The sequence below is a fragment of the Bidens hawaiensis genome, unplaced genomic scaffold (genome assembly GCF_021521415.1).
Source record: "Bidens hawaiensis isolate Kalapana, Puna unplaced genomic scaffold, B.hawaiensis_p1.1 tig00012466_1, whole genome shotgun sequence".
NCBI lineage: Eukaryota > Viridiplantae > Streptophyta > Magnoliopsida > Asterales > Asteraceae > Bidens > Bidens hawaiensis.
The window spans coordinates 581,336-605,879 of NW_027492016.1; the positions used below are offsets into that span (position 1 = coordinate 581,336).

Below are 24,544 nucleotides of genomic sequence, written 5' to 3' on the forward strand. Positions count from 1 at the left end.
ATGTTACTTGATATATGATATAAATAGATTGCTTCTTTAATTTCTTTCATTCATAATCTTTAATTTAAGCTCTATATATAAATCTTGAACACCGGGAAGTATGTGCTCTTCATTCTTCTTAAAAACAGTCCTGCTTCTTGTTGTTCTTACACAAACGAATGTTAGTGGATCTGGTTCGAATCTGCCTAGGGATCATGTTGCATTACTAAAAATCAAATCCGGGATGAAAGACGACCCTCACGGTGTTTTCAAATCATGGAATGATTCACTTCCTTTTTGCATGTGGCGAGGAGTGACGTGCGGTAGACGACACCAAAGAGTCACAAGCTTGAATCTAAAAGGCGAAAACTTATCAGGTTCTTTATCTCCTTTTCTTGGAAACCTCAGCTTCCTCCGGTCCATCATCTTAGATGACAACCGGATTTATGGAAGTATCCCTCATGAAATAAGTCGTTTAGCACGATTACAAGAGCTTTCCCTTGACAAAAATTTACTAACCGGAGAAATCCCGGTTAACATATCAAGTTGCTTAAAGTTAAGGATAATTAGCTTACATGAAAACAAGTTGACTGGGAAAATTCCAACAATTTTTAGTTCTTTGCACATGATAAGGACATTAGTCTTACAGAAAAATAACTTCATAGGTGGGATTCCACCATCCATCGGCAATCTCACATATCTTGAAAATCTCTATCTTGGTGGAAACCTGTTAGGAGGGAGCGTTCCCGATTCCTTCAATCGGTTGAACAAATTGAGACAATTAGGCCTCGCGGAAAATGGCCTCGTTGGAGTGTTTCCATTGTTTTCCTACAACCTTTCAAGGTTAGAATTTGTAAATATTCCACAAAACAACCTTCATGGCAATCTCCCCCAAAACTTATGTTTGAGCCAACCACATATCAACACACTAGTGATAGGTGATAATCGCTTTACTGGATTACTTCCACCCTCAATGTCAAATTGTTCAGAGTTGAAAGATTTTGATGCTTTTGATAATTATTTCACGGGAGGGTTAAAGATTGATTTTGGAAAACTGCAAAAACTTCAGTTTTTGGGTCTTGGTCGCAATAACTATGAAAAGAACCCTGCTGATTGCAAGAATCTCTTTGATTCTTTGTCCAACTGTAGCAATTTAGAGGACTTGGAGCTTTACGAAAGCCAATTAACAGGGGTGTTACCAAATTCACTTGGGAATTTCTCATCTAAATTGAATTACATGGGGCTTTTTGGGAATTATATATCAGGCAGTATCCCTTCATCTATAGGCAATTTGTTTGGCATGAATGCAATTGATCTTGCATTAAATAGCTTCACAGGCATAATTCCTGAAAGCATAGGAAAGCTTCGAAGCATGGAAAAATTGTCTCTTGGCTTGAATGCTTTTTCTGGGGTTATTCCACAATCCATAGGAAACATGTCATTCCTAAATGTACTATATTTGAGTGCAAATAAATTGGAAGGCACTATACCATCGACTATCATCGGTTGTGAAAAGTTGTTATATGTAAACCTTTCTAGTAATAACCTAAGAGGGAGTGTACCAAAAGAAATATTCCAATTGTCTTCACTTTCCATTGGTCTAGATTTGAGTCAAAACAATTTGTCTGGAGTGCTTCCACAAGAGATTGGAAACTCGAAGAACTTAGAAAATCTTGATTTATCGGGAAATCGTTTATCAGGTGAACTTCCAAGTGGTTTTAGCAATTGCATTAGCCTTCAAACACTAGATCTTTCCAGAAATTTCTTCCATGGGTTGATGCCAGAGGCATTGAGATCCTTGAGAGGCCTTGAATATGTTAGCTTGTCCCGAAATAACTTTTCTGGGCCTATTCCAACATTTTTGCAAGAAATGGATTTGAAGCATCTAGATCTTTCATATAACAACTTTGAGGGAGAGGTGTTGGTTAAAGGTGTTTTCGCTAACACAAGTATGATATCAATCATTGGGAACCATAGACTTTGTGGTGGCATCCCTGAACTTCACCTACCGAAATGCACAACCAAAAGAAGTACTAAAAAGCTTTCTGTTGGTGTTGTTGTAGCGATCTCACTATCTTCCACTGTTGTAGGTTTGGCTCTTGTGTTAATTCTTTTGTTTTACTTTCGTATAAAAAGGAATACAAATAAATCATTTGGTACAACATTGACTAAATCATTTGAGAAGATTTCATATAGAAGCCTCTTCAAAGCAACCGAAGGGTTCTCTCTAGAAAATCTGATTGGTACCGGCAGCTTTGCTTCTGTTTACAAAGGAGTTCTTAATGAAAATGGCTTCACTGTGGCAATCAAAGTTTTGAACCTTAATATCCGAGGAGGTTTTAGGAGTTTTGTGTCCGAGTGTGATGCCTTGAGAAATATTCGCCATCGCAACTTGGTGAAGGTTATAACTTCTTGTTCAAGCATAGATTTCCAAGGCAATGATTTCAAAGCTTTGGTTTACGATTTCATGCCAAATGGGAGTTTGGAGAGCTGGTTGCATTCAACACACCAAACGCTAGATTTTGCTCAAAGAATCAACATTATCAAGGATGTGGCTTGTGCTATTGAGTATCTACATTGTCATTGTGCAAACATAGTTGTCCATTGTGATTTGAAACCAAGCAACATTTTATTGGACACAGATATGGTTGCTCATGTTGGAGATTTTGGGCTCACAAAAATTCTTTCCCTTGAAGTTTCTAATGCAAACAACAATAGCTCGAGTGTTTTTAGAGGAACCATTGGGTATGCACCTCCGGGTAAGCTAATGAACACTATTCCATTTTACTATGTTATACTATACGATTAACTCTATATAAGTTGCAGAATATGGATTTGGAAGTGCAGTCTCAACCAATGGGGACATATATAGCTTTGGAATCCTATTGTTGGAGATGATGATAGGGAAGAAACCTATTGATCCAATGTTTAAAGAAGGTCTAACCTTGCACTCCTATGCTACGAATGCTATGACTGATGGTTTCGTGCTTCAGATTATGGATCCAGTACTTCTAAGTGAGGATGTCAATGAAAGGAGTTTGATTTCATTAGTGAAAATTGGAGTGAAATGCTCTTCTGGGTCTCCACAAGATCGAATGGATATTGGGACTGTTGTTCACGAGCTCTTATCAATAACAGTTGCAACTAGATCTTAATTTGTTAAACATCCGTAAATCGAAGTTTGAAATCCTAAAAATCTAGTATGTGATTGTTTTATATTGTTGGTTTATATCATATTAAGTTGATGTTTGAATAAGAATAAAAGTACGTTTCTTATCTATGATGATATCGGTACAGCACGCTCTGGATACAATGTTCATTAATACTCAAGAAATACTAAACCTAAACACCAGTTTGTGATTGAAAAGCTAGTTTTGGTGTTTTAGTTCTCATTATGGTAGATTGCATAAGTGTAGAGTTGAGGCAATATGTTACCCTGTTATTAATAAGTAGATACATCAAGGATACCTATGTAAATCTTTTAATTTAGTTTATATTGAGATTGAGAAGTTTGATATATGTTTTAATGCAATAAGAAACTACAAAAAGAAACTAGTGTGCACTCTTCAGTTTAAGGAGGTCATATGTGAGACAACTTGCATGACGGCTAACCTTAAACAGCAGGCCTCTACAAGCGACCAACCTTAAAAGGCAGACCAACATTCTGGAAAACCTTGATCTCACCACCCAACCCTGCAGTCACAATAACCAATCCCCATGCCGTTGCTTGGATGGTCTTGTGACCTCGGTTACCACCCCACCCAGGAGAAGGTGATGTCATTTCATCAAACCTACCTGATGAACTGACAACCGAGCTGAATGACTCAGAGGGCCCTACTCTCGAGTCAACATTTCCATTGTGGTCTGTGTCTTCAACACTGTCTGTTGAGGGATTACTCTTTTTAGGAAGTGGTGGCAGCGTTGTTGACGACGGTTTACTGTGGCCAATATCATCATGTGTAGGAGAAGAACCGGTAACTGATGGTGGCAGGGTGGTGGTGGACCTTTTTGAGTGTCTCTTGGAATGCATTGCCACTAGTGGTTGTTCAAGTTTGTTGCTTCCAGGCCATGGTGCGGTGACATAAACTTCTTTACAAGGGAAGTGCTCGTAAGATGTAATAATTGGATATTTGTGTTTCCCTTTGGTTTCTTCGTGCCTCCAAATGTATACTTGTGAATCTTCACTAGCGCTGATTATGTATTTGCCATCCGGACTATAATCAGCTGAAAGTTGGCTGTTATTGTTCTTATAACCTGCCATTACAATAGTCAGCAGTGCAAATTGAATTTTGAAGTCAGATTCATTTTAATATTTTTCTAAATCAATGTTCATATGATTTTCATTCCAAACTTGTTTCACTTCTGGATGATCTTTCTCATTCTTGATCTCAATTACCTCATTATATTCTTCCAGAAACTAAAAAAATATCATGTCAATTTTGATTTTGAAACTCATCCCATTTGACCTGAAGAAAGTCAAATTATGCATACCTTTGAATTTCTGGACAGTTTTTGTTCCATCTAAGATTCTAACACGTGAATCCGCTGATGTCACGAGTACTTCAGATGGGTGCAGTGCAGGAAACTGCAAGTTTAAACGAATTGTTAGCTTGACACAAAGAACTAATAAGGTAAAGGCATGTATAAGTCATATATGTACCTGAAAACCGGTTATCTTTTTGGGCTGCGGCTTTTTCTTAGTTTTCAATTCAACTTGTTCCTTGAACTCAAGCTTGCAATCTAGGATGAGAATAAACTGATTAAGAGGCGTGTATGCGATAATTCACTAGACAGTAAATATCAGATATAGTTAACAGTTATAGAACTAGTTTGTACCAGCAGTGTTGTAAAACCGACAAATCCCTTTATTGGAACCAACAACCGAAACCTTCATTTGTGCAAACATTAATCATTCAGTGATTAACTTTCAATCTAGAATCAGAGACAACTAGGTGAGGTCATGGAAAGAATTACCTTGCCGTCATTCGAATAGCCAACAGCAGTGACCATCTCATGAAGATCAATCCAGTCCACAACATATCGGTCTGGTATCTTCCATATTCTAACCTTAGCATCCAGTGAACCACTTATAAAGTAGTCATCATCTGCCGGATTAAACTGAACACAAGTCACTGTCACACATAGTCACATTTTATTTACATGGTTATAAAGCATAGTCTTTGGAAATTATTACAGTAACCGAACAAAAACATGTTCAACAGGTCATGTTATATGAATGTGCTTACCGTAATCAGTATGAGAAAATATCTTCAAACAGTTCTTGGTTTCAATATCCCATAGCCTTACTGTTTTGTCCATTGAAGATGAAAGCAAGAGCTGCAATAAACAATATTCCATCATTACTGTACCACTATTTGTGACCGAAACATCAAAAATATAAAATAAAATAAATAGAACTAAAACTTAATAAATTTTAACTAACCCGAGATCTTGACCATGATAGGTCCAGGACATCATCCACATGACCGGTCAATGTGCAGAATGGTGTTTCTGACAACCCGAAAACATTTTCCGGCACATGAACATAATCTGGAAACCCTTTCTTTTTCTTCCCTTTCTTCTTCTTCTCATCCGGCAACGGTGGTCTACCGTCTGAACTTGAATCATCACCACTCCGCGTTGCCATTACATCAAATTCTTGCACTTCCCATACATTAATCACCTTATCCTCACCAGCAGACGCCAGATACTGTCCGACGAATGAAAACTTCATCGCCCATATTGCTCCGTCATGACCCTGAATCTCTTGACTCATATGCAATGCAGTAAACTCCTTGTATGGCTTTCCATGAACTCGAGCTTTCACCCATTGAGAAGATGATTTTGATCCACCTATTGATCCTATTTTAATATTCTTGAACAATGCAGCCCCTTTTTTCTTGCTTTTTGTGAAGCTTTTGTAGAAGGAGGAGTCGCCCGGAGTCAGTTTTGGATCACTAGAAACATTTTCACCATCGCTAACCACCTTCCTCATTAACTCCTTTACCGTCTGCGAGTGTCCTAAGTTTTTCTCAAATTCCTCCATTGTAATTTGCTCACCGGTTTTAAGATCACTCAGTTTATTCCAACCGCCTTCACTGTTACACTCTTTAACCATGAATTCCTTCCCATTATCCAAGTTCTTTATCAGGAGGATAGATTCATTTAGACTCATTGACTTCGTGTCATCGTCTTTGTCATTGTTGCTGGTATTGTCTTTCGCTAACAAAAGCTTTCGTTGTTGACCTTTTCTTGGAGATGATAAACTGACGAACGGAGTCGTAAAGCCAGAAAATGTTCGGGTAAGGCGTTGTTTCGATATGGAACCGATCATTTCTTCTTTCCTCCGCTTCATATCGATAGAAGATGTATCTATACTTTCATCAGATCTTGAGCGCGACAGTAATGCATGCGAGCATGAAGAAACAGGCTCGCATTGCAGCTTATCATCTTGTTTCAAGTCTTTCTCCAACGGCTTATCAGGAGTGCCGTTGAAGATACGAAACACTGACAGATTTTTTCTGCTCCTCAAGCCCATATCCTGGTGAAGGCGGCGGCGCCTGTCAGCAATTGATACTGGCGCGGCCATCCATATGTCGTATTCACTGGTTTGAAATTCGGAGAGGTGGGAGAAATCGGCAATGGATGAGAAGGACATGCGGCTGTCGTTGAATTCTTCATCGGATGATGAGGAAGCGAGATCCTGTGGGGTAGCAGTAGAGAGTCGTTGAGCGTCGAAGAAAATGTCGTGGTCGTCATCAAGGTCTCCTAATTCATCCCAGTTCATCGTCATGGTTCTCCGGATCTCCATTTTTGCACATTCGTAAAGAGGTGGGAGTTTAGTTTTCTTGATGGAGATTCCATGACATGAGATGACTTGATTACTACTACTTGTCACGTTGAGACATGCAAAGCTCAACACTCCAAATAATGATTCTTTTAAAAGTAGTAAACTATTTTATTATATATAAAACAATAATAGAAAACAACATTTAATACCAACTAGTTGATTCATAACGATACGTGTCATTGGCATTTTCAGTTGTATGGAAATGGGTTGGCATTAGTTTTTATCGATGTTCATTTCTTCATTTATGTATATACATAAATACACATGGTCTTGGATTATGGTCTTTAATATTTAAGTACACTTGACATTCTTAAACTAAAAGGTTTGTAACAAATGGCATCATTTGCCATGCACATCCAGTATGATCTTTTAACCCAAAAGTATTACTAAAAGAATCATATATTACAAAAGCAATTCCAAACACCCACAACTTTGTATTATCTGTTAAAACAAAAACGTAAAGACTAAATATATCCTTTATATTTTAAAAGATGGCACAAATAGTCCTTGCGAAACATATTACAAATTTGTTCCCCAATATAGTAATCAAGCTTAATGATCACTTCTCAATTCTCATTCCTCGTATTTAAGAACCCAATATTCATTTCCTATACATATTCTTCATATTTTTATGTGACCATGAGTGAAAAAATAAAAGACAGTTATGTTTTCTTAACAGTGTTTGAAACTACCCTCAATACCTAAGCGAGCCTTCCTAAATCGAGATGTCAACCGTCCATACTAATTTTAACGTCCCAGACCTTACTCACCCAGAACACCAAGGGAGAAACACATCATTGTGAGAAAACCCCCTTCAGTCAGGTTCAAACCTGAGACCATAGAATTCAAGCTTTAACCATCATCCTTATGCCATTAAACCAGAAAGTCAATGACAAAAAAGAGAATGTAGTAAAAAAACAATTTAAATTTTACTATATAATTGAATTAAAATGGGATATATAGGAAGTTTTTAAAATATAAACAAACTTTAGGATAAAAAATGTGAGTTTTAGTTGTATGGACGGTGATGGTGATGGTGATGGTGATGGTGATGGTGATGGTGATGGAGAACTGAAGGTAGTACTCATTCACAAACAAGCATATAATGGGCTAACCCAAACATGAGACGATATTAAGTTGGTCCAACAAAACACAAATAAGTATATGGTTTGGGTTAGGGTTCAACTCGCCAACATGAAATTCATTAACCTGCCAGCCCAAAACACATTAACCGACACCTTGTAATCAAGCCTAAAATGTGTTTAAAAAAAGCATATGCAATACAATCAATGTGTGTAGTCAAAGCATGCAGATTCTCAAGGTCTATCTAAAGGGAAAGCAACTTATTCACTGCATTACACATCAAAACATTATCACCATAAAACATCTAACAGTTGGCTTCATACTTGATATCAGCCATGACAAAATGATAACCGATAACGAGAAACAGTATAACAATGCCCAAAGAATTGGCAAAGAATCCCAGATCCTGATCATTAAACATCTGTTTAAAACATACAACAAGAACATATATCAGAAATCATAGCAGTCATTCGACATCCCAGCTGATCACAGCCTCTAAAAGATTATTATACCAAGTCTAAAGAATTTACATGAAAAGGGATATATGGAAATTGGGGCAATAGGCTTAAAATTTGGGCTTTTCTCATAACTTCATATGTGATTATCAGCAAGTACATATTGCTTGCAAGAACCATGTAAAAGTCGAATTTGTTTCTGTACCTAATTTAATTACTAATAAAGATATATTTTCAATTTTGATCACAACTGATTTCAAATCCCTAAATTGATCGGCTCTAATGATGTGACTTAAAACCGCAAATCTTATACACAATTAGAAGCCCTAATTTAATTAAATCGAACAGGAACATAAAACCCTAAATCCACCCAGCTTGCATGTCAGATCTAACATGAGATGCAATCGTAATGCTTAACCATCAATCACACATTCAAACGATGCGGCAGGATGATTAGAAACCCTAAATTAATAAGAAGAAGAAAAAACCTGACATTTGCTATCGTTGAGAGACAAATCCGGCTTCTTCCTGCACACTGGTAAAGGTTTGTAAAAATTCACCAGAAAATACCTCCTGCTATATATATATTATATATATTACAAAGTATATTTGGATTTTAATTTTATTTATCGTAAGAAAGAAAGTTAATAATTAATATACTTGAGGTTTGATAATGAAATGGTTTCACAAATAAATGATATGTTATAATCCGGTTTAAAAGTTATCTAGGTTTGTTGATACCCATTACCCGTTTATTTTCTTTATTATAAAATTACTTCTTAATTATAAATAATATATTTTTTTAAAATAAAATAGAATATTAATTTTTAGTATATCCCCATTTTATAGGATTTTCATATCAAATATTTGATTAGATTAAATTTTAATATTATGCGATGTTATAACCCGGTTAAAAACTATCTGGGTTTGGTGAGATCTTTACCCGTGAATTGGGGTTAAATGTGTGAGAAACCTTCATTTACAAATAAAGCAAATAGGATTTTCATATTTTTTTTTAAATTGGATATTAAATTTTAGTATATCCCTGTTTTATAAGATTTTCATATCAAATAATCGGTAAGATTAATTTTTAATTTAATGAGATGTTATTACCCATTTAAGAGCTATCTGGTTTTGGTAAGACCCATACCCATGAATTTGGGTTAAATCAATGAGAGGCCCTCATTTAAAAATCGAGCAATCTGGTAGCTTTCATAAAAGGGAGGAGCGACCACATCGCGACGCGTGGGATTTTAGGGTTTTCATTTATATATATTATAGATGCATTTATATATATTATAGATGCCTCCAAGGAAAAGTAACTTTGACTTTGACTTTGACTTTGACTTTAATTTCTCTACAAATTACAAAACCCAAATTGCACATGTTAGATGTGTTTTCAATCTAACTAAATCTATCTATCTATCTATCTATATATATATATATATAAACGAAACCCCTAAAATCCTATGTGTCGCGATTTAGTCGCTCCTTCTTTTTATGGAAGCCACCAGATTGTTTGATTTTTAAATGGAGGCCTCTCATTGATTTAAACCAAATTTATGGGTATGAGTCTTACCAAAACCATGAGGGGTATCAAGTTGTCCACGTTTAATTGGATTGGTTATAGGAGCAAAGAAATGTAATTGAATTGGTTAAATTGGTATACTTGTTTAAGGTTGTTCTCAAGATATATAATAAGAATTAAAAATATATAAAAATTAATTAATAACTAACAAACAAGCCAAGCCCGAACATGAAAAAACAACTCATGAGACGTTTAGAAAAAGTGCTCAAAGCGAGCCGAGTTAGAGCTCTCGTAAGTCAAAACTTGCCGAGCTCGAGCATAGTCGAGCTTGGCTCAGCTCGACTCGTTTGCATCCCTATTGACAGGTTACTTTATTAAAAAATTAATTTTTTTTTCTGAAAAAGTTAACTTCAATGTAATAAATTAAATCTCTCAATCTTTTTATAAACTTAAAAATTTCAATATTCCTTACAGTATCAGTTTTCATATAAGTTGTCTATGCCAAGAATTGTAATAATTTAGCAATAACATTTTTGTGTAACTCAAACGACTAAACCAGCTTTTACCATTGTCAAAAGCAAACCATAAAAGAAATTAATACCCTCCATAGTTTATAAAGGCCGCAATTATATTCAATAAGCACATGTAACAAAAGTTGTTTCACAACCACATGCCTGGAAATTGGAATACAAAAAGAACAATTACGTAAGGCAAAGAGGCAATGCATTAGATACACAGGACCTTAGAAATGATCACCAAGATGCCATAATTAGTCTTTTATTAGTTATACTCTATTACATTACCAATTTACGGCTCCTAGTTTAGCCTCTTTTACATGAGGACAATTCCATACATACCTAATTAAACACACAATCACAAAACAATGCCTTTGTTTTGTGATCAACTCTTAGAGGTAAACCTTGGTGAAGATCTAACTTTCTGCTTGTCCAAATTAAGGGATTTCTTCTTAGAACCATAACTCCTTCCACCATTGCTTGTCACATTCCCTGTCATGAATATAATAATATTAAACTTGATCAATTAAAAGTTATCGTAGCTTTCTGTATACACATTGTGTTTTGAAAACGATAGCGCGAGATAAAATAATTATAAATGCATAATCAGCTGTGACAAAACGTGTTAACAAAATTAATCCACATACCTCCTGAATCTTTGTTGTTTTCCTGAGTTGGAAGTTCATCAACACAGGATTCTTTTGCAACTTCTGTTTTAATATTTGCAGCCTCGTGGTTTTGTAATGAACGGGTAGACCTCCTGCTAGTCACAGGGCTCGGTTTCTTGCTACTTTCATTATCATCGTCAACAGAAATGCCCTTCGATTTCTGAATCTTTGCACGAGTCCACCTCGTTTCACTTTTAGGGTTCATCTTATCTTCGTGTCCATCATTTGTACTAATATCTTTGTCTGATGATTTACTTTCAGAGAAAAGAGATTTCTTCAAACTTCTACCTTGTTTTGGAGTAGCTTCCATTGCCAAGGGTATTTTGTCGTTAGCACCGACGGACATCAAAGAAGCAAGAGCTGCACGAGCAGCTAGCGGGTTGAGAGGGGACCGGTTGTCTGTAACTTGAACTTCTGATTCTTTTACATTTGACATAGAGATATCTGTTTCTTTAACTGCATCAAGAAACCTCATAACAGTATATAATAACCAGATTAAGATTAATCACATTGTCGGTTATGGAGTTTACCTTCTAACCCTAGAATTTCATCTCTAATTCTTTTCTTGCAACCATTAACCGAGTTCTTGATTCCTTCTATTTGTTTCTCCAACATAACATGTAGATCCATATCAAAATCACTGACAACATTAAGCGGTGGTGACAAACATGAGAAAGTAGAGTTATTTAACTCCACTGCATCTATGAATGCAGAAATTGTTGGATGATTCGTTATGCTTTTGTTTGATAATCTCATTACTGAACTTGAAGGAACTTTTAAACTTTCACCATTCAGATCTTGTTGAAGCCATTTAATCAAGAAACTGCATCTACAAGTTGCCCTTTTTGAATGCCGTACCCTTATCACCTGTTAAATAGTAGATAATTAGATTATAGATAACCGAAGATACCAAGTTATCAATAATTTAGAGCATATACCTTTTCTACCTCTGCATCAAAATAGCCATTTTCAGACTGTGAGTCTTGACTAACAACAACATGATCACCTGGTTTAACGTGAGTGCACTCACCATCTTGAAGAGGAAGTGAACGGGCACGAACTCGAATCATCGCTTCCTTTTCAGATTCCAGTATGTCTTCAGAATCGCTATTATCATATTTTATACCAAGACCAGCACCATTTGGACTGAAAATAAGAGATGCCACATCATTATTGTTTATTTATTATCTTGATTGTACATAATCATTAATTAATATTATGATATATTATTTTCTTTAAAACACAAGTTTAAGATAATCTCTTCATTACAACTATCAATCCCAGATTGATCTTTTATTTAGATTAAAATCATACAGATGTCAAGATCTGATCAATAAAATAAGCCACTTCAAGCAAAATAGGAGTGGTAAGAGTGATATGTTTCTAATGGAGAAAGATATGCTTCCCAATAAGATAAACTAAAGATGTTCAATGTTGTTTACGCCATCAGATTACACATAACACAGTGAGTAAAGGCATTGTATCTTATTCTAATTATATTATGCATATACAAACTTCAGCGTTCTAATTGTTGCAGACTAGTAACAACATTTATCTGGCTTTACTTCACCAACTATCAATTGAAAATTAACTTAATTTAGTGCAGTGATATGATTATGCTTAAGAAGTGCTGACAAGGTTTAAATAAGCAAGTACAATGAGACATCAAAGCTCAATAACTTAATTAATTATATATGTATTTGAATAGACTCCTGAGATGAGATGATTAAACTAAACCCTAAGGACAATAGACTCTGGTAAGTAGATTGGATTGTAATGAGAGGGAGACCTGAGATAGAGTTGGCAAGAGTGCCAAGAGTAATCGGCTAATCTCATGGCTTCAAGTTCCAGCTCCACCGCAGCATCGCTGTTATCCGCCATTGATGATGGAAAGTAGCTAGCTGTGAGTGGAATGAAAAGTGAGAAACAAAGTAAGAAAGGTATGGTTATTAATAATTCAGACCAGCTTTTTCCTTTTAGGTGCATACATTACTACTGCATACCATTATGGAATTCCATTAAGGCCCATTTGACAATTACAAGCTAGTTACTTACAGGCCAACCCATACTCTAAACTTATGTGATTTGGGAATTTTCCAAATTATAAGGTGAGATCATAAGTGGCGTGTAAATTATCGAGTGGAAAAAGAAAGTGTAATGATTTGTTGTAAATTTAGAAAAACTTTGTTTGCCTATGTTTAATTTTTAATATTTGTTGAATTGGTTGTGAGTAGATGGAATATGAGAAAACTTTAATGATAAAGGTATACATATGTATTATTTAATTAAACAGAAGAGAAAATTGTGATGTTTTGTAAGTGTAAATTTATATATGAGGATAGAGAACATGTTGGGAATGCTCTAACCTATCTCTATAACTACACTAAAAATCATTACATTTATCTCTCCTGTTTAATTAAATAATATTTTTATATCTTTTTCATTACAGTTTTCTCTCGCAACCAATTCAACAAATATTAAAATATAAATGAGGGCAATCAATGTTCCCCTAAATTTATAAAAAAAAAATCATTACATTTCTCTCTTCACCATATAATTTGTGCTCACAATCATCCATAACCCTACCCTATAATTTGCAAGACCCTCTCACACAAGTTTAGGGGAATGCTTTAGAGCATTCTCATCCCACCCCTATCTCTAAACCAAAAATTACACTAAAACTCACTATATTTTCTCTCTCCATTTCAATTAAATAATACTTTTTATATATTTTATCATTATCTTTTTTCTTTCATTCACTCACTCACAACCACTTTCAAAATATATTAAAAAATTATAGGGGATAAACAGTAGCTTTTCAAATATACAGAAAAATCACTACATTTTCTAAAATATAAAAACTCTTCACTCACAACACCCTGAATCACTCTCAAAATTATAAAAACACCCCTCACATAAAATAAAGGGTTGGATGAGAATGCTCTAAGAGTGTAACACCCGTCAAACTTCCGGTTTAATGATTTAGCGCGTGTAAAGTATGTATAACTCTGGGGACTTAACCGACGTTTCTCGGAAGCCTTTACGTCATCTCGGTACGTTAAAGAACCTAACTTTTTCTTCCATTTTGCCTTACACTTCAATCTGAAGGGACTAGAGTGTAATATATTATGTTATAACATAAACTAACCCTAGCCCCCCCCCCATTGTTGCGATCGGCAGTAGGAGGAGACCCAAGACCCATGATTTTCTTTTTTTGGAGCCAATTCTAAGCCTTAGAACTTCAATTCAAGGTATGTATTACGATTCCCCAAGTCTTTTACACGTTAATTGATCCTTATATTGCGCGTATTGATCGAAAAACGTCTTGTTGTAGGCTAACCGGGTGGCTGCCCAATTGAGCTTTTCCGGGGCTGTTTTGAGTGAGGTTTTCGCATCAAAATCCCATTAGGTATAACATGTACATCATATTATAATTTCATGGCCAATGGAGGTGTTTAGGTCGGTCAATCGATTTTAGTTCGAAAACTAGGGTTTACCGGGTGTAGGATTGACAATTGTTGAGTTTGATGCGTTAATTGTGTTGGGTTTCTATGGAATTTTTAAACTTAGTTAACCATTTAACTAGTCATTAATTAAGGCGGAAGCGTGATATTTACAAACTAAACATATGTATATATTACAAGTTTATATAAGAAGTGTTCATGAACAACCTAGTTTATTCATGTCATAAGATTACCAATAATCTATTTATGAGAAACCCGAATCAAGGATCAAATGATACGGAAAAACTAAACTATCAAAGCTATAAAACTTACATTCTTAACCCTTTAAGAGTGTAGTTGATGTTGAAGAAGATGATGATGTTGATGCTAGACTTTCAAAGGGAAAATCCTCAAACAGAATATACCCCGAGCCTCCAACACACACCGAGCTATGTTAGGAAGCTTGAACACGAGAAACCGAGACCCAAACCTTTTCTTCTAGATTTCGGCCGAACCAAAAAAACAAGAGAGAAAAAGAATGGTGTGTGTTACTTGAAAGGTATGTTTGGTTACTTGTTCCAAAGATATAAAACAAAACCTTTCTCACATCATATGTTAGGTATTTTGGTCAAGTGAAGTTTACTCCATCTATACCATATCCATGACAAGATTTTTGACCAAAACTTTGGGGTGTGGGGCCCACCCAAAACCGGCCCCAAAATATATATATATATATATATATATATATATATATATATATATATATATATATATATATATATTTTTATTTTATACTTTATAAAATATATAAACACCCCATCTTTTATAAACCATTTTATAAAAGAACACATAGTTAAATAATCATTCCAATAGTAATTATTTGAATAAATAAATTAACCAATTAATTTATTTAACACTTTCAAGTAGGTATTCAGAAACCCGATTTTCTGAATGTATCGTGTTCTGTATTTGTCTCATAGATCTTATCTTAACAAATACATAATTGGTGTGTGTCTAACTCGTTATTGGGTATGACCCGACTTGGATCAAACACAACTAGCCACAATAACCTAATTATGTGTCTCGGGCATACGGTATTCCAACAATCTCCCACTTGCACGTGACTCATAAGAAGTTAATGCTAATGGTGAATACCGCCTAACAACAGGTCACCACTCCTAGTATGTTTGATTAAGTGCCATTCAATAACATCATCCCCTTCAAGTCCATACTTGATATGATATATGTAAGTCTTATCATTACATCCCTTTGTTACTAGATGTCCTGTCAAATCGAAGAGACACAGAGTGATCATTCTCTCAATGATTTAACTTTACAGGCCTTAGACATCTAAACTCTCAACACATAAGAGGAACAAATCCCATCTTGACTGCATACATCCTCGTTGACATCTCATATGATATCTGAGCTCTTTCTTACACGTCATCGTGTTACCGAAATAACAAAGAAGAGAGTCAAGTTATCAGACTTGATGAAAAACCAGATCCAATATGCATCTCAGGTCAAAGGACACAATGATACTCGCCTTTACTCAAGGATTACTTATGATCAGTTGCACTAACTCCATGCAGTGATCCTTGAGAGCGGATCATGTCCAATATTTGTATCCCACAAATATCTATGAACCTTGGTGGCAAACCTATGCCCTATATTCATCACATGAATATCAACCAATCCGGGTTCATAATAGTCTTACCTTCATACTTGTTCCCACAAGCATGATCGACTACGGACTTTTAGAACAACATAAGTCATTCATGGATTAAACATGCAAATATAGAACATAACTCATTGAAAAATTAAAACATAATTAATTATCATGAGATACCCATTACATTTGTTCTTATACAAACACTAAACACAGATTAAATCCACTCACTAGAATACCGAAGTCCTAATGCACAAACATGACCCTCATGCTATGGCCTATCGAGGAGCTTCGTGAGTGGGTCCGCAATATTTTGATCGGTATGAACTTTATGAATACATATCTTTCCTTTTTCAACTTCATCCCTTATGTAGTTGAATCTGCGCTCAATGTGCCTCGTTTTCTGATGAGCACGAGGCTCCTTGATCTGTGCAATAGCACCCTCATTGTCACAGAATATCTCTAGGGGCTCCTGAATGGTAGAGATAATCCCTAGATCCATGATGAACTTTTTCATCCATGCAGCCTCTTGGGCTGCCATTGAAGCAGCGATGTACTCAGATTCTGTAGTGGATAACGCGACAACATCTTGCTTCGAACTCTTCCAAGAGACAGCGCCTCCATTCAAAATGAAGACATATCCCGACTGTGACCGAGAATCATCTCGGTCAGTTTGGAAACTCGCATCCACGTAACCCTTTACGACGAGTTCCTCCTCACCAGACCCGTATATTAAAAACATATCCTTAGTCCTTCTAAGGTATTTTAATATATTCTTGACAGCCATCCAATGACTGTCACCTGGGTTGTGCTGGTATCTACTCGTTATGCTTAAAGCATACGAGACGTCCGATCTAGTGCACATCATTGCATACATAATAGATCCTATTGCTGAAGCATAAGGAACATGCTTCATCCTATCCTGCTCTTCCTTAGAGCTAGGACTTTGGGATGAGCTTAACACGGTTCCTCTAGGAATAGGTACCAAACCTTTCTTAGAGTTTTCCATCCTGAACCTTTTCAGGATTTTATCAATGTATGCACTTTGATTGAGTCCGATCAATTTCCTTTGTCTATCCCTATAGACCTTTATTCCCAAGATATATGTCGCTTCTCCAAGATCCTTAATTGAGAAACGACTACTTAACCACGCTTTAACGCTTTCCATACTTGGTATATCATTTCCAAATAAAAGTATATCATCGACATACAAAATAAGGAACATGATTATACTCCCACTAGCCCATTTATACACACACGCCTCATCACCGTCTTGGACGAAACCAAAAGCTTTGATTTCTTCATTAAAACGATGATTCCACATCCGTGATGCTTGTTTCAACCCGTAGATTGATTTCCTTAACTTACATACTTTATCAGGATTAGATGGATCGACAAAACCTTCAGGCTGAACCATATGGACATCTTCCTCAAGATATCCATTAAGAAAAGCGGTCTTGACATCCATTTGCCATATCTCATAATCAAAATGAGCTGCAATGGCAAATAATATCCTGATCGACTTAAGCATCGCGACCGGCGAGAAGGTTTCATCATAATCAATCCCTTGAGTTTGCGTGAAACCTTTTGCTACAAGTCGTGCTTTGTAAGTATCTAAATTTCCATGCATATCGGTCTTCTTCTTGAAGACCCACTTACATCCAACCAGTTTGGAGTTAAGTGGATGATCAACCAATTCCCAAACTTGGTTATCCTGCATGGATTGCATCTCGGCGCTCATGGCTTCAAGCCACTTGTCACAATCAGGTTGTGACATAGCATCTTTGTAGGAGATCGGTTCATCCGAATCGACCAAGTAGCAATCATCCACGAGAAATCCATATTTCTTGGGAGGTCGACTAATCCTACTAGATCTGCGAGCAACGTGTGTATGATCAACCATTTGATCACCTTCAACATCCTCGTGTTGAAAACTAGTATCGACCAACTGTGTATCATCCAGTGATTCTTGAACCTCTTCAAGTTCCACTCTCTTTTCACTAGGTCCTTCCATAAGGAACTTAGTTTCTAAGAAGTATCCTTTGCGTGAAACAAACACCTTTTGTTCACTAGGATCATAGAATATATATCCTATATCATCCTTTGGGTATCCTATGAAGATACACCTGATGGATCGAGCCTCAAGCTTATTTGGGGTGTCACGTTTAACATAAACTAAGCATCCCCATACCCTTAAATATGAAAAGGATGGAACCTTTCCATGCCACCTTCATAGGGTGTTCGATTCACTTTTTTGGTCGGGGCCATATTCAAAATACGTGCTGCTGTGAGTAGCGCATATCCCCAAAATGATGGCGGTAGTGAGCTTCGTGCCATCATTGATCGAACCATGTCCAACAGTGTTCTATTCCTCCTCTCGGATACTCCGTTATGTTGAGGAGTTCCAGGAGGGGTGAGCTGTGAAATAATTCCACAATCTCTAAGATGACATTGAAAAGCTTCACTTAGGTATTCGCCTCCTCTATCGGAGCGGAGTACCTTGATTGTTCGGTCGAGCTGATTTTGTACTTCATTTTGAAATTCCTTGAACATTTCAAAGGCTTCATGTTTGTGTTTCATTAGATACACATACCCATATCGACTAAAATCGTCGGTAAAGGTAATGAAGTACCTTTCACTATTCCTACTAGTGGGCTTGAGAGGTCCGCATACATCCGTATGTATGATACCTAACAAGTCCTTAGCCCTTTCATTTGTACCTTTAAAAGGTTCTTTGGTCATCTTGCCTTGAATACAAGATTCACACTCATCAAACGAACCTAACTCATTTGTTTTCAAAAGACCATTCTTTTGGAGAGTATTTACACGATTCTTGTTTATGTGTCCAAGACGACAATGCCAAATGTAGGAATCACTCAAATCATTTTTGAGTCTTTTAGTGGAAGTTTGATATAATGAGCTATTTGAGGTATTATCATGAACCAATTCATAAATACCGTTGTTTGGTACAGCTTTAAAATAAAAGATACCATTAGATAATACATGCATTTCTGATTTTACAAATTTAAAGTCAAAGTTACATTGTCTAAGAAGGTGCACGAAAATAATGTTCCTAGTCAAACTAGGAGCATACAAAACATTTCTCAAAACAACTTCCAAACCACTTGGAAGCGATAAAGTGAAGTCTCCTCTAGCGACCACGTGCACCCTTGCACCGTTGCCCATGAAAAGACTCACTTCGCCCTTCTTTAAGTCTTCATTCCTTTTGAACCCCTGCAACCAATTGCAAATATGAGTTCCACATCCGGTATCCAATACCCATGTGTTAGAAGAAATAAGATTTAGCTCAATATTAATCATAAAGACATTACCCGAGGCATGCCCCGCATTCCTCTTGTCTCTTAGCTCCTTTAGGTAGACCGGGCAATTGCGTTTCCAATGTCCGGTCTCCCCACAACCAAAACAAGGATCATCCTTATGACCCCTCGGTTCCACAACCTTTTGTTTCTTTGCCACAACCGGTGATTTGCCCTTACCCTTAAGATGCACAGGAGGACCCTTTCTTTTTGCTACCTTAGCCTTAGGATTGGGTTGAGATCGATTCTTGGATTTACCTTCATTGATCGCAAACATGGGTAAAACCCTTTTACCCATGCTCGCCTCGGCTGTTTTAAGCATTGAGTGAAGTTCTCCAATGTTTTTGTCCCACCCGTTCATGTTATAATTTAACACGAAAGTGTCGAACCTTTTCGACAAAGAGTTAAGGATCAAATCCGTTGCTAACTCTTTTGAGATGGGACAATTGAGCTTGGCGAGACGATCAATGTAACTTTTCATCTTAAGCACATAAGTTGAAACTGGTTGATTATCATCCATTCTACATGCATGCAAGGCTCGAACCGTTTCGAACCTTTCAACTCTTGATTGCTTAAGAAACATTTCCTTAAGTTGAGTAATCATGTCGTACGCATTATGGTTTTCGAAATCCTTTTGAATTTCGGGAACCATAGTCGCCAACATGAGGCATGACACTTGAATGGAATCTTCCGTGTGTTGGACCCAATTCATATATTCGACCTCACTTCCCTCTTCCGGTTCATTGGGGATAGGTGTTTCCAAAACATGATATAATTTTTCTTGTTTTAGAACAATCCTTAAATTTCGGAACCAATCCGAAAAGTTATTGTGGTTAAGACGGTCTTTAGCGAGAATAGATCGGAGAGATACATTTTGGACGTTAGGGATTATGTTGTCGTCGACGTGTGCGGCCATCTGCAGAATTTTAATTAAGTTCATTTTAGTGTTTTACCTTTTTAATTATTAATACCCTTTTATATATACCAAATATAATTAATAATTAAAATCTAGAATCCAACGATAAACCCGACTCCGGTTAGGTGACCTTTTTCCCATTGTCGGTTTATCAAGGTAGTTATTCATAACAATTGCAAACCCTTTTGCAACTTCTAGAGTTTATAGGACCGGTTCGAAATCATATTTCGTGTCGCCATGTTTATCCCATCAACACCTATTAGACCCCATGCTTGGGTGACCCTCTTCACATAGTTCTAATTTAAGTCGTCCTACTTGTATCAACTTGTAATATCAACATACAAACGGTTAGGTGACCTTTTTCCCATTTATATGCCAATATTACCTCAACATATTAATTTACTCTACGCGGTTAGGTGACCTTTTTCCCACTAAGAGCTTACTAATATATTAAGCGTTATACAAAAGGATGGTGTTTAACTTGTTTATCCTTAATTTTAAAAGGGATTTTTTAGTTTTAATAATTCTAGTTGTAAAACTTTAAATCATGTTCTAACATGCATTTAGTAACATGATTATTTTGAAACCATTTTCAAAATTCTAATTTTTAATAAAACCATTTTATTATGGGCGTGAGACGGCTAGTTAATAAATCCATTTTATTAAACTACGTGTCACGTAATTACCGATAATTATTAGAACCCGTTTTATGCTTTGTTAATTAATTCTATGTGACGAAGTTGATATCCTAATATCTAGCAACCACATAATCAAACAATCATTAACAAGCATACACAATTATACTAGACACGAGCCACTAAGTTAGACCACACTTGTTAGCCGAAACAAGTGTGTGTCTTAGGTCCGATCCTAAGGGACACATGACACATGGATGTTGTAGCTCCCACTCGATCCCGCATCCAAATGCTTCGAGCATCTTCTTCAACCCCGTTGTGATCCATTGGGCTTGAACTTGGGCCTCAGCTTCCATAAGCTTCCATTTGGGCTCAACAGGTGGGCTTAGGTCCTTTTGGGCTTGAATCCCCTTAATGGGCTTGTGAGACCCATTATCACCATACCCGGCCCAATAAGGCCCAAACTTTCAATTTTGCAATCTTCTTTAAATTTACAAAACAATTGTCCTAATACATTTTTTTCTATAAAATAAAGATATTACAAATAATCTATTTATTACATACCCATATGAATAAATAATTACAAAACTGCCCCTAATTAATTATTACAAACCGAAACTTTGAATAATTAATTACAATCACAACAAACATCCATTTGGTCTACGGCTCGGTCTAGTTTTAACAAATATAACCCGTTATGTCTTAGGAACCCGTTCCAAAACCCCTTGATCTTATCGGGCCTAGCCCAACCCATTTGGGCTTGACCCAATAACTAGATTATGGGCTTCGGCCCACATGTCCAAAACACATGGGCTTCGGCCCAATGAAAGGTCTTATGGGCTTCGGCCCATTCATCCAAAATGGGCTTCGGCCCATTTCACTCGGTTTTATATATTTTTTTTTAACAAAGCCAAAAAATATAACAAGATTAAATACAAAAAAATCATGCATGTTTATTTTTGTATAAAATCTTTCAAGGGGAAAATATAAAACCGAAAACCCGAAGCTTAGTTTTCCGTATCCCAGCTCTGATACCATTTGTTGGGTTTCTATGGAATTTTTAAACTTAGTTAACCATTTAACTAGTCATTAATTAAGGCGGAAGCGTGATATTTACAAACTAAACATATGTATATATTACAAGTTTATATAAGAAGTGTTCATGAACAACCTAGTTTATTCATGTCATAAGATTACCAATAATCTATTTATGAGAAACCCGAAACAAGGATCAAATGATACGGAAAAACTAAACTATCAAAGCTATAAAACTTACATTCTTAACCCTTTAAGAGTGTAGTTGATGTTGAAGAAGATGATGATGTTGATGCTAGACTTTCAAAGGGAAAATCCTCAAACAGAATATACCCCGAGCCTCCAACACACACCGAGCTATGTTAGGAAGCTTGAACACGAGAAACCGAGACCCAAACCTTTTCTTCTAGATTTCGGCCGAACCAAAAAAACAAGAGAGAAAAAGAATGGTGTGTGTTACTTGAAAGGTATGTTTGGTTACTTGTTCCAAAGATATAAAACAAAACCTTTCTCACATCATATGTTAGGTATTTTGGTCAAGTGAAGTTTACTCCATCTATACCATATCCATGACAAGATTTTTGACCAAAACTTTGGGGTGTGGGGCCCACCCAAAACCGGCCCCAAAATATATATATATATTTTTATTTATTTATTTTATACTTTATAAAATATATAAACACCCCATCTTTTATAAACTATTTTATAAAAGAACACATAGTTAAATAATCATTCCAATAATAATTATTTGAATAAATAAATTAACCAACTAATTTATTTAACACTTTCAAGTAGGTATTCAGAAACCCGATTTTCTGAATGTATCGTGTTCTGTATTTGTCTCATAGATCTTATCTTAACAAATACATAATTGGTGTGTGTCTAACTCGTTATTGGGTATGACCCGACTTGGATCAAACACAACTAGCCACATTAACCTAATTATGTGTCTCGGGCATACGGTATTCCAACAAATTGATCGGATGACCGACCGAATCAGTTTGTACAGCCCTAGGGGGGTTTAAGGGCTGTGGAAAAATTTAATTTTTGATGCTCGGGGCTGTTTTGGTTAGTGCTTCGTCAATCGAGTCGGCGGTGCGCGAATTTTCGTTTAAATGTTAAATTGAGAGTTGTAAAAAGGAACCGTCAACCCTATCAACTCGGGTGACATAATCATGATGAATGAAAAGATTAAAATGAGAATTTGGTCCATTTGGGGCTGATTCATTTAACAAATGGTTTTAGGGTTTATTACGCGCGTATTCGACTCGATTTGATTACCCTTGGGCCAAGTGGTTGGGCCTTGGGCCAATTTGTTGGGCCTTGGGCCAAAGTGTTGGGCTTGAATGGCCCATTAGGCAAGAGTTTCTTACGGTCTAGTTTAGTAACGCGTTGTGTATAATTTACAGGCCCTTGCTTGTGATTGTGCACTTAGGGATTTCCTAGCTCGTTGCATGTGTTCGATTGATTTCAGGTGAGTTCATGATGCCCTTTTTACTCTTTTAACTTTTGGGCTAGCATGCACACCTAAGTGATTTCCTACTGGATGAAATGTTTAAACGATTTTATATAGGCTTGCTAGAATAGGGTAGGCCTTGGAATGTTAACGTATATACATATATATAAATTATTGTTTGGCCTCTATTTGGAGAATGTTGTAGTCGTTTCGACTACTAAATGTTGTGCATGCCTACTTTGTGTTTGCATGCGCTGAATGTTACGTGTTTGGGTTGTACGTTTGCTGGACCCTGAATGTTATACGTGAATGTTATATATATATATATATATATGTTGTTATACATATATGGATGTATTTAAAGGATGTTTACATATGGATGAGAATGTCTAGTCTTCGGTAATGATAACTTAATGAATGTACTCTTTTATTTTTACTTTAAAAACTTTTGGTATGATTATCATGATTTCCATTACTGGTAATATTTATTTAAAACTTGAACTCACTCAGCTCAAGCTGACTTTATGTGCATGTTAGTGTGAGTTTCAGGTTAGGAAGAGGATGCCTTATCGCTTGGACGTGCACGGAGTTACTTGAACGGTGAAGGGCATACTGGGATGAAGAATTGTTTATGAACATTTTATTTCAAATGACTTCTACAAGTTATACTTAATTTGGTTTTGGGCAAAATTCTCGGGTTTCGGGAACTTGTTTCATTTTTCATGTTTTCCGCTAAATTAACACTCTGATATGTTCGTTTTAATGGAAGAAACGGTTTTCAAGTTCAACTATTTCATTAAGTATTTAGAATGAATACCAACTGTGGGGTTCTCGAGATTCGAGGCCTTACAAAGAGCTTTCTCGGCAGGTCCCTCATCCCTATCTTTATAATTACACTAAAAATCACTATATTTATCTCTCATGTTCAATTAAATAATACGTTTTTATACATTTATTATTACAGTTTTTCTCTCCTCTACTCACACCTAGTTCAA

General features: G+C 36.2%; 3 protein-coding genes and 1 pseudogene across 4 annotated transcripts; 1 reads left to right on the forward strand and 3 right to left on the reverse strand.

The window, feature by feature from the left end:
* Nucleotides 1-100: 100 nt before the first annotated feature.
* On the forward strand, nucleotides 101-3,134 carry LOC143541038 (receptor kinase-like protein Xa21). Its single transcript, XM_077033955.1, has 2 exons — nucleotides 101-2,738; nucleotides 2,806-3,134. Exons 1-2 carry the CDS (start codon nucleotides 101-103, stop codon nucleotides 3,132-3,134), a joined length of 2,967 nt encoding a protein of 988 aa, XP_076890070.1.
* Nucleotides 3,135-3,607: 473 nt separating this feature from the next.
* LOC143541039 (uncharacterized) lies at nucleotides 3,608-6,790 on the reverse strand. The gene is made up of 7 exons (XM_077033956.1): nucleotides 5,423-6,790; nucleotides 5,226-5,316; nucleotides 4,954-5,111; nucleotides 4,816-4,867; nucleotides 4,640-4,719; nucleotides 4,471-4,564; nucleotides 3,608-4,233 (listed from the first exon to the last, which is right to left on the reverse strand). The coding sequence occupies exons 1-7, from the start codon at nucleotides 6,788-6,790 to the stop codon at nucleotides 3,608-3,610; spliced, it is 2,469 nt and encodes an 822-aa protein (XP_076890071.1).
* Nucleotides 6,791-8,186: 1,396 nt separating this feature from the next.
* Nucleotides 8,187-8,892, reverse strand: LOC143541040 (dolichyl-diphosphooligosaccharide--protein glycosyltransferase subunit 4B pseudogene; annotated as a pseudogene). Its single transcript, XR_013136690.1, has 2 exons — nucleotides 8,861-8,892; nucleotides 8,187-8,333 (listed from the first exon to the last, which is right to left on the reverse strand). The product of XR_013136690.1 is annotated as a dolichyl-diphosphooligosaccharide--protein glycosyltransferase subunit 4B pseudogene (transcript).
* A 1,810-nt stretch (nucleotides 8,893-10,702) lies between these two features.
* Nucleotides 10,703-11,396, reverse strand: LOC143541041 (uncharacterized). Its single transcript, XM_077033957.1, has 2 exons — nucleotides 11,058-11,396; nucleotides 10,703-10,902 (listed from the first exon to the last, which is right to left on the reverse strand). The coding sequence occupies exons 1-2, from the start codon at nucleotides 11,386-11,388 to the stop codon at nucleotides 10,796-10,798; spliced, it is 438 nt and encodes a 145-aa protein (XP_076890072.1). The 5' UTR covers nucleotides 11,389-11,396; the 3' UTR covers nucleotides 10,703-10,795.
* Between the last annotated feature and the right edge of the window lie 13,148 nt (nucleotides 11,397-24,544).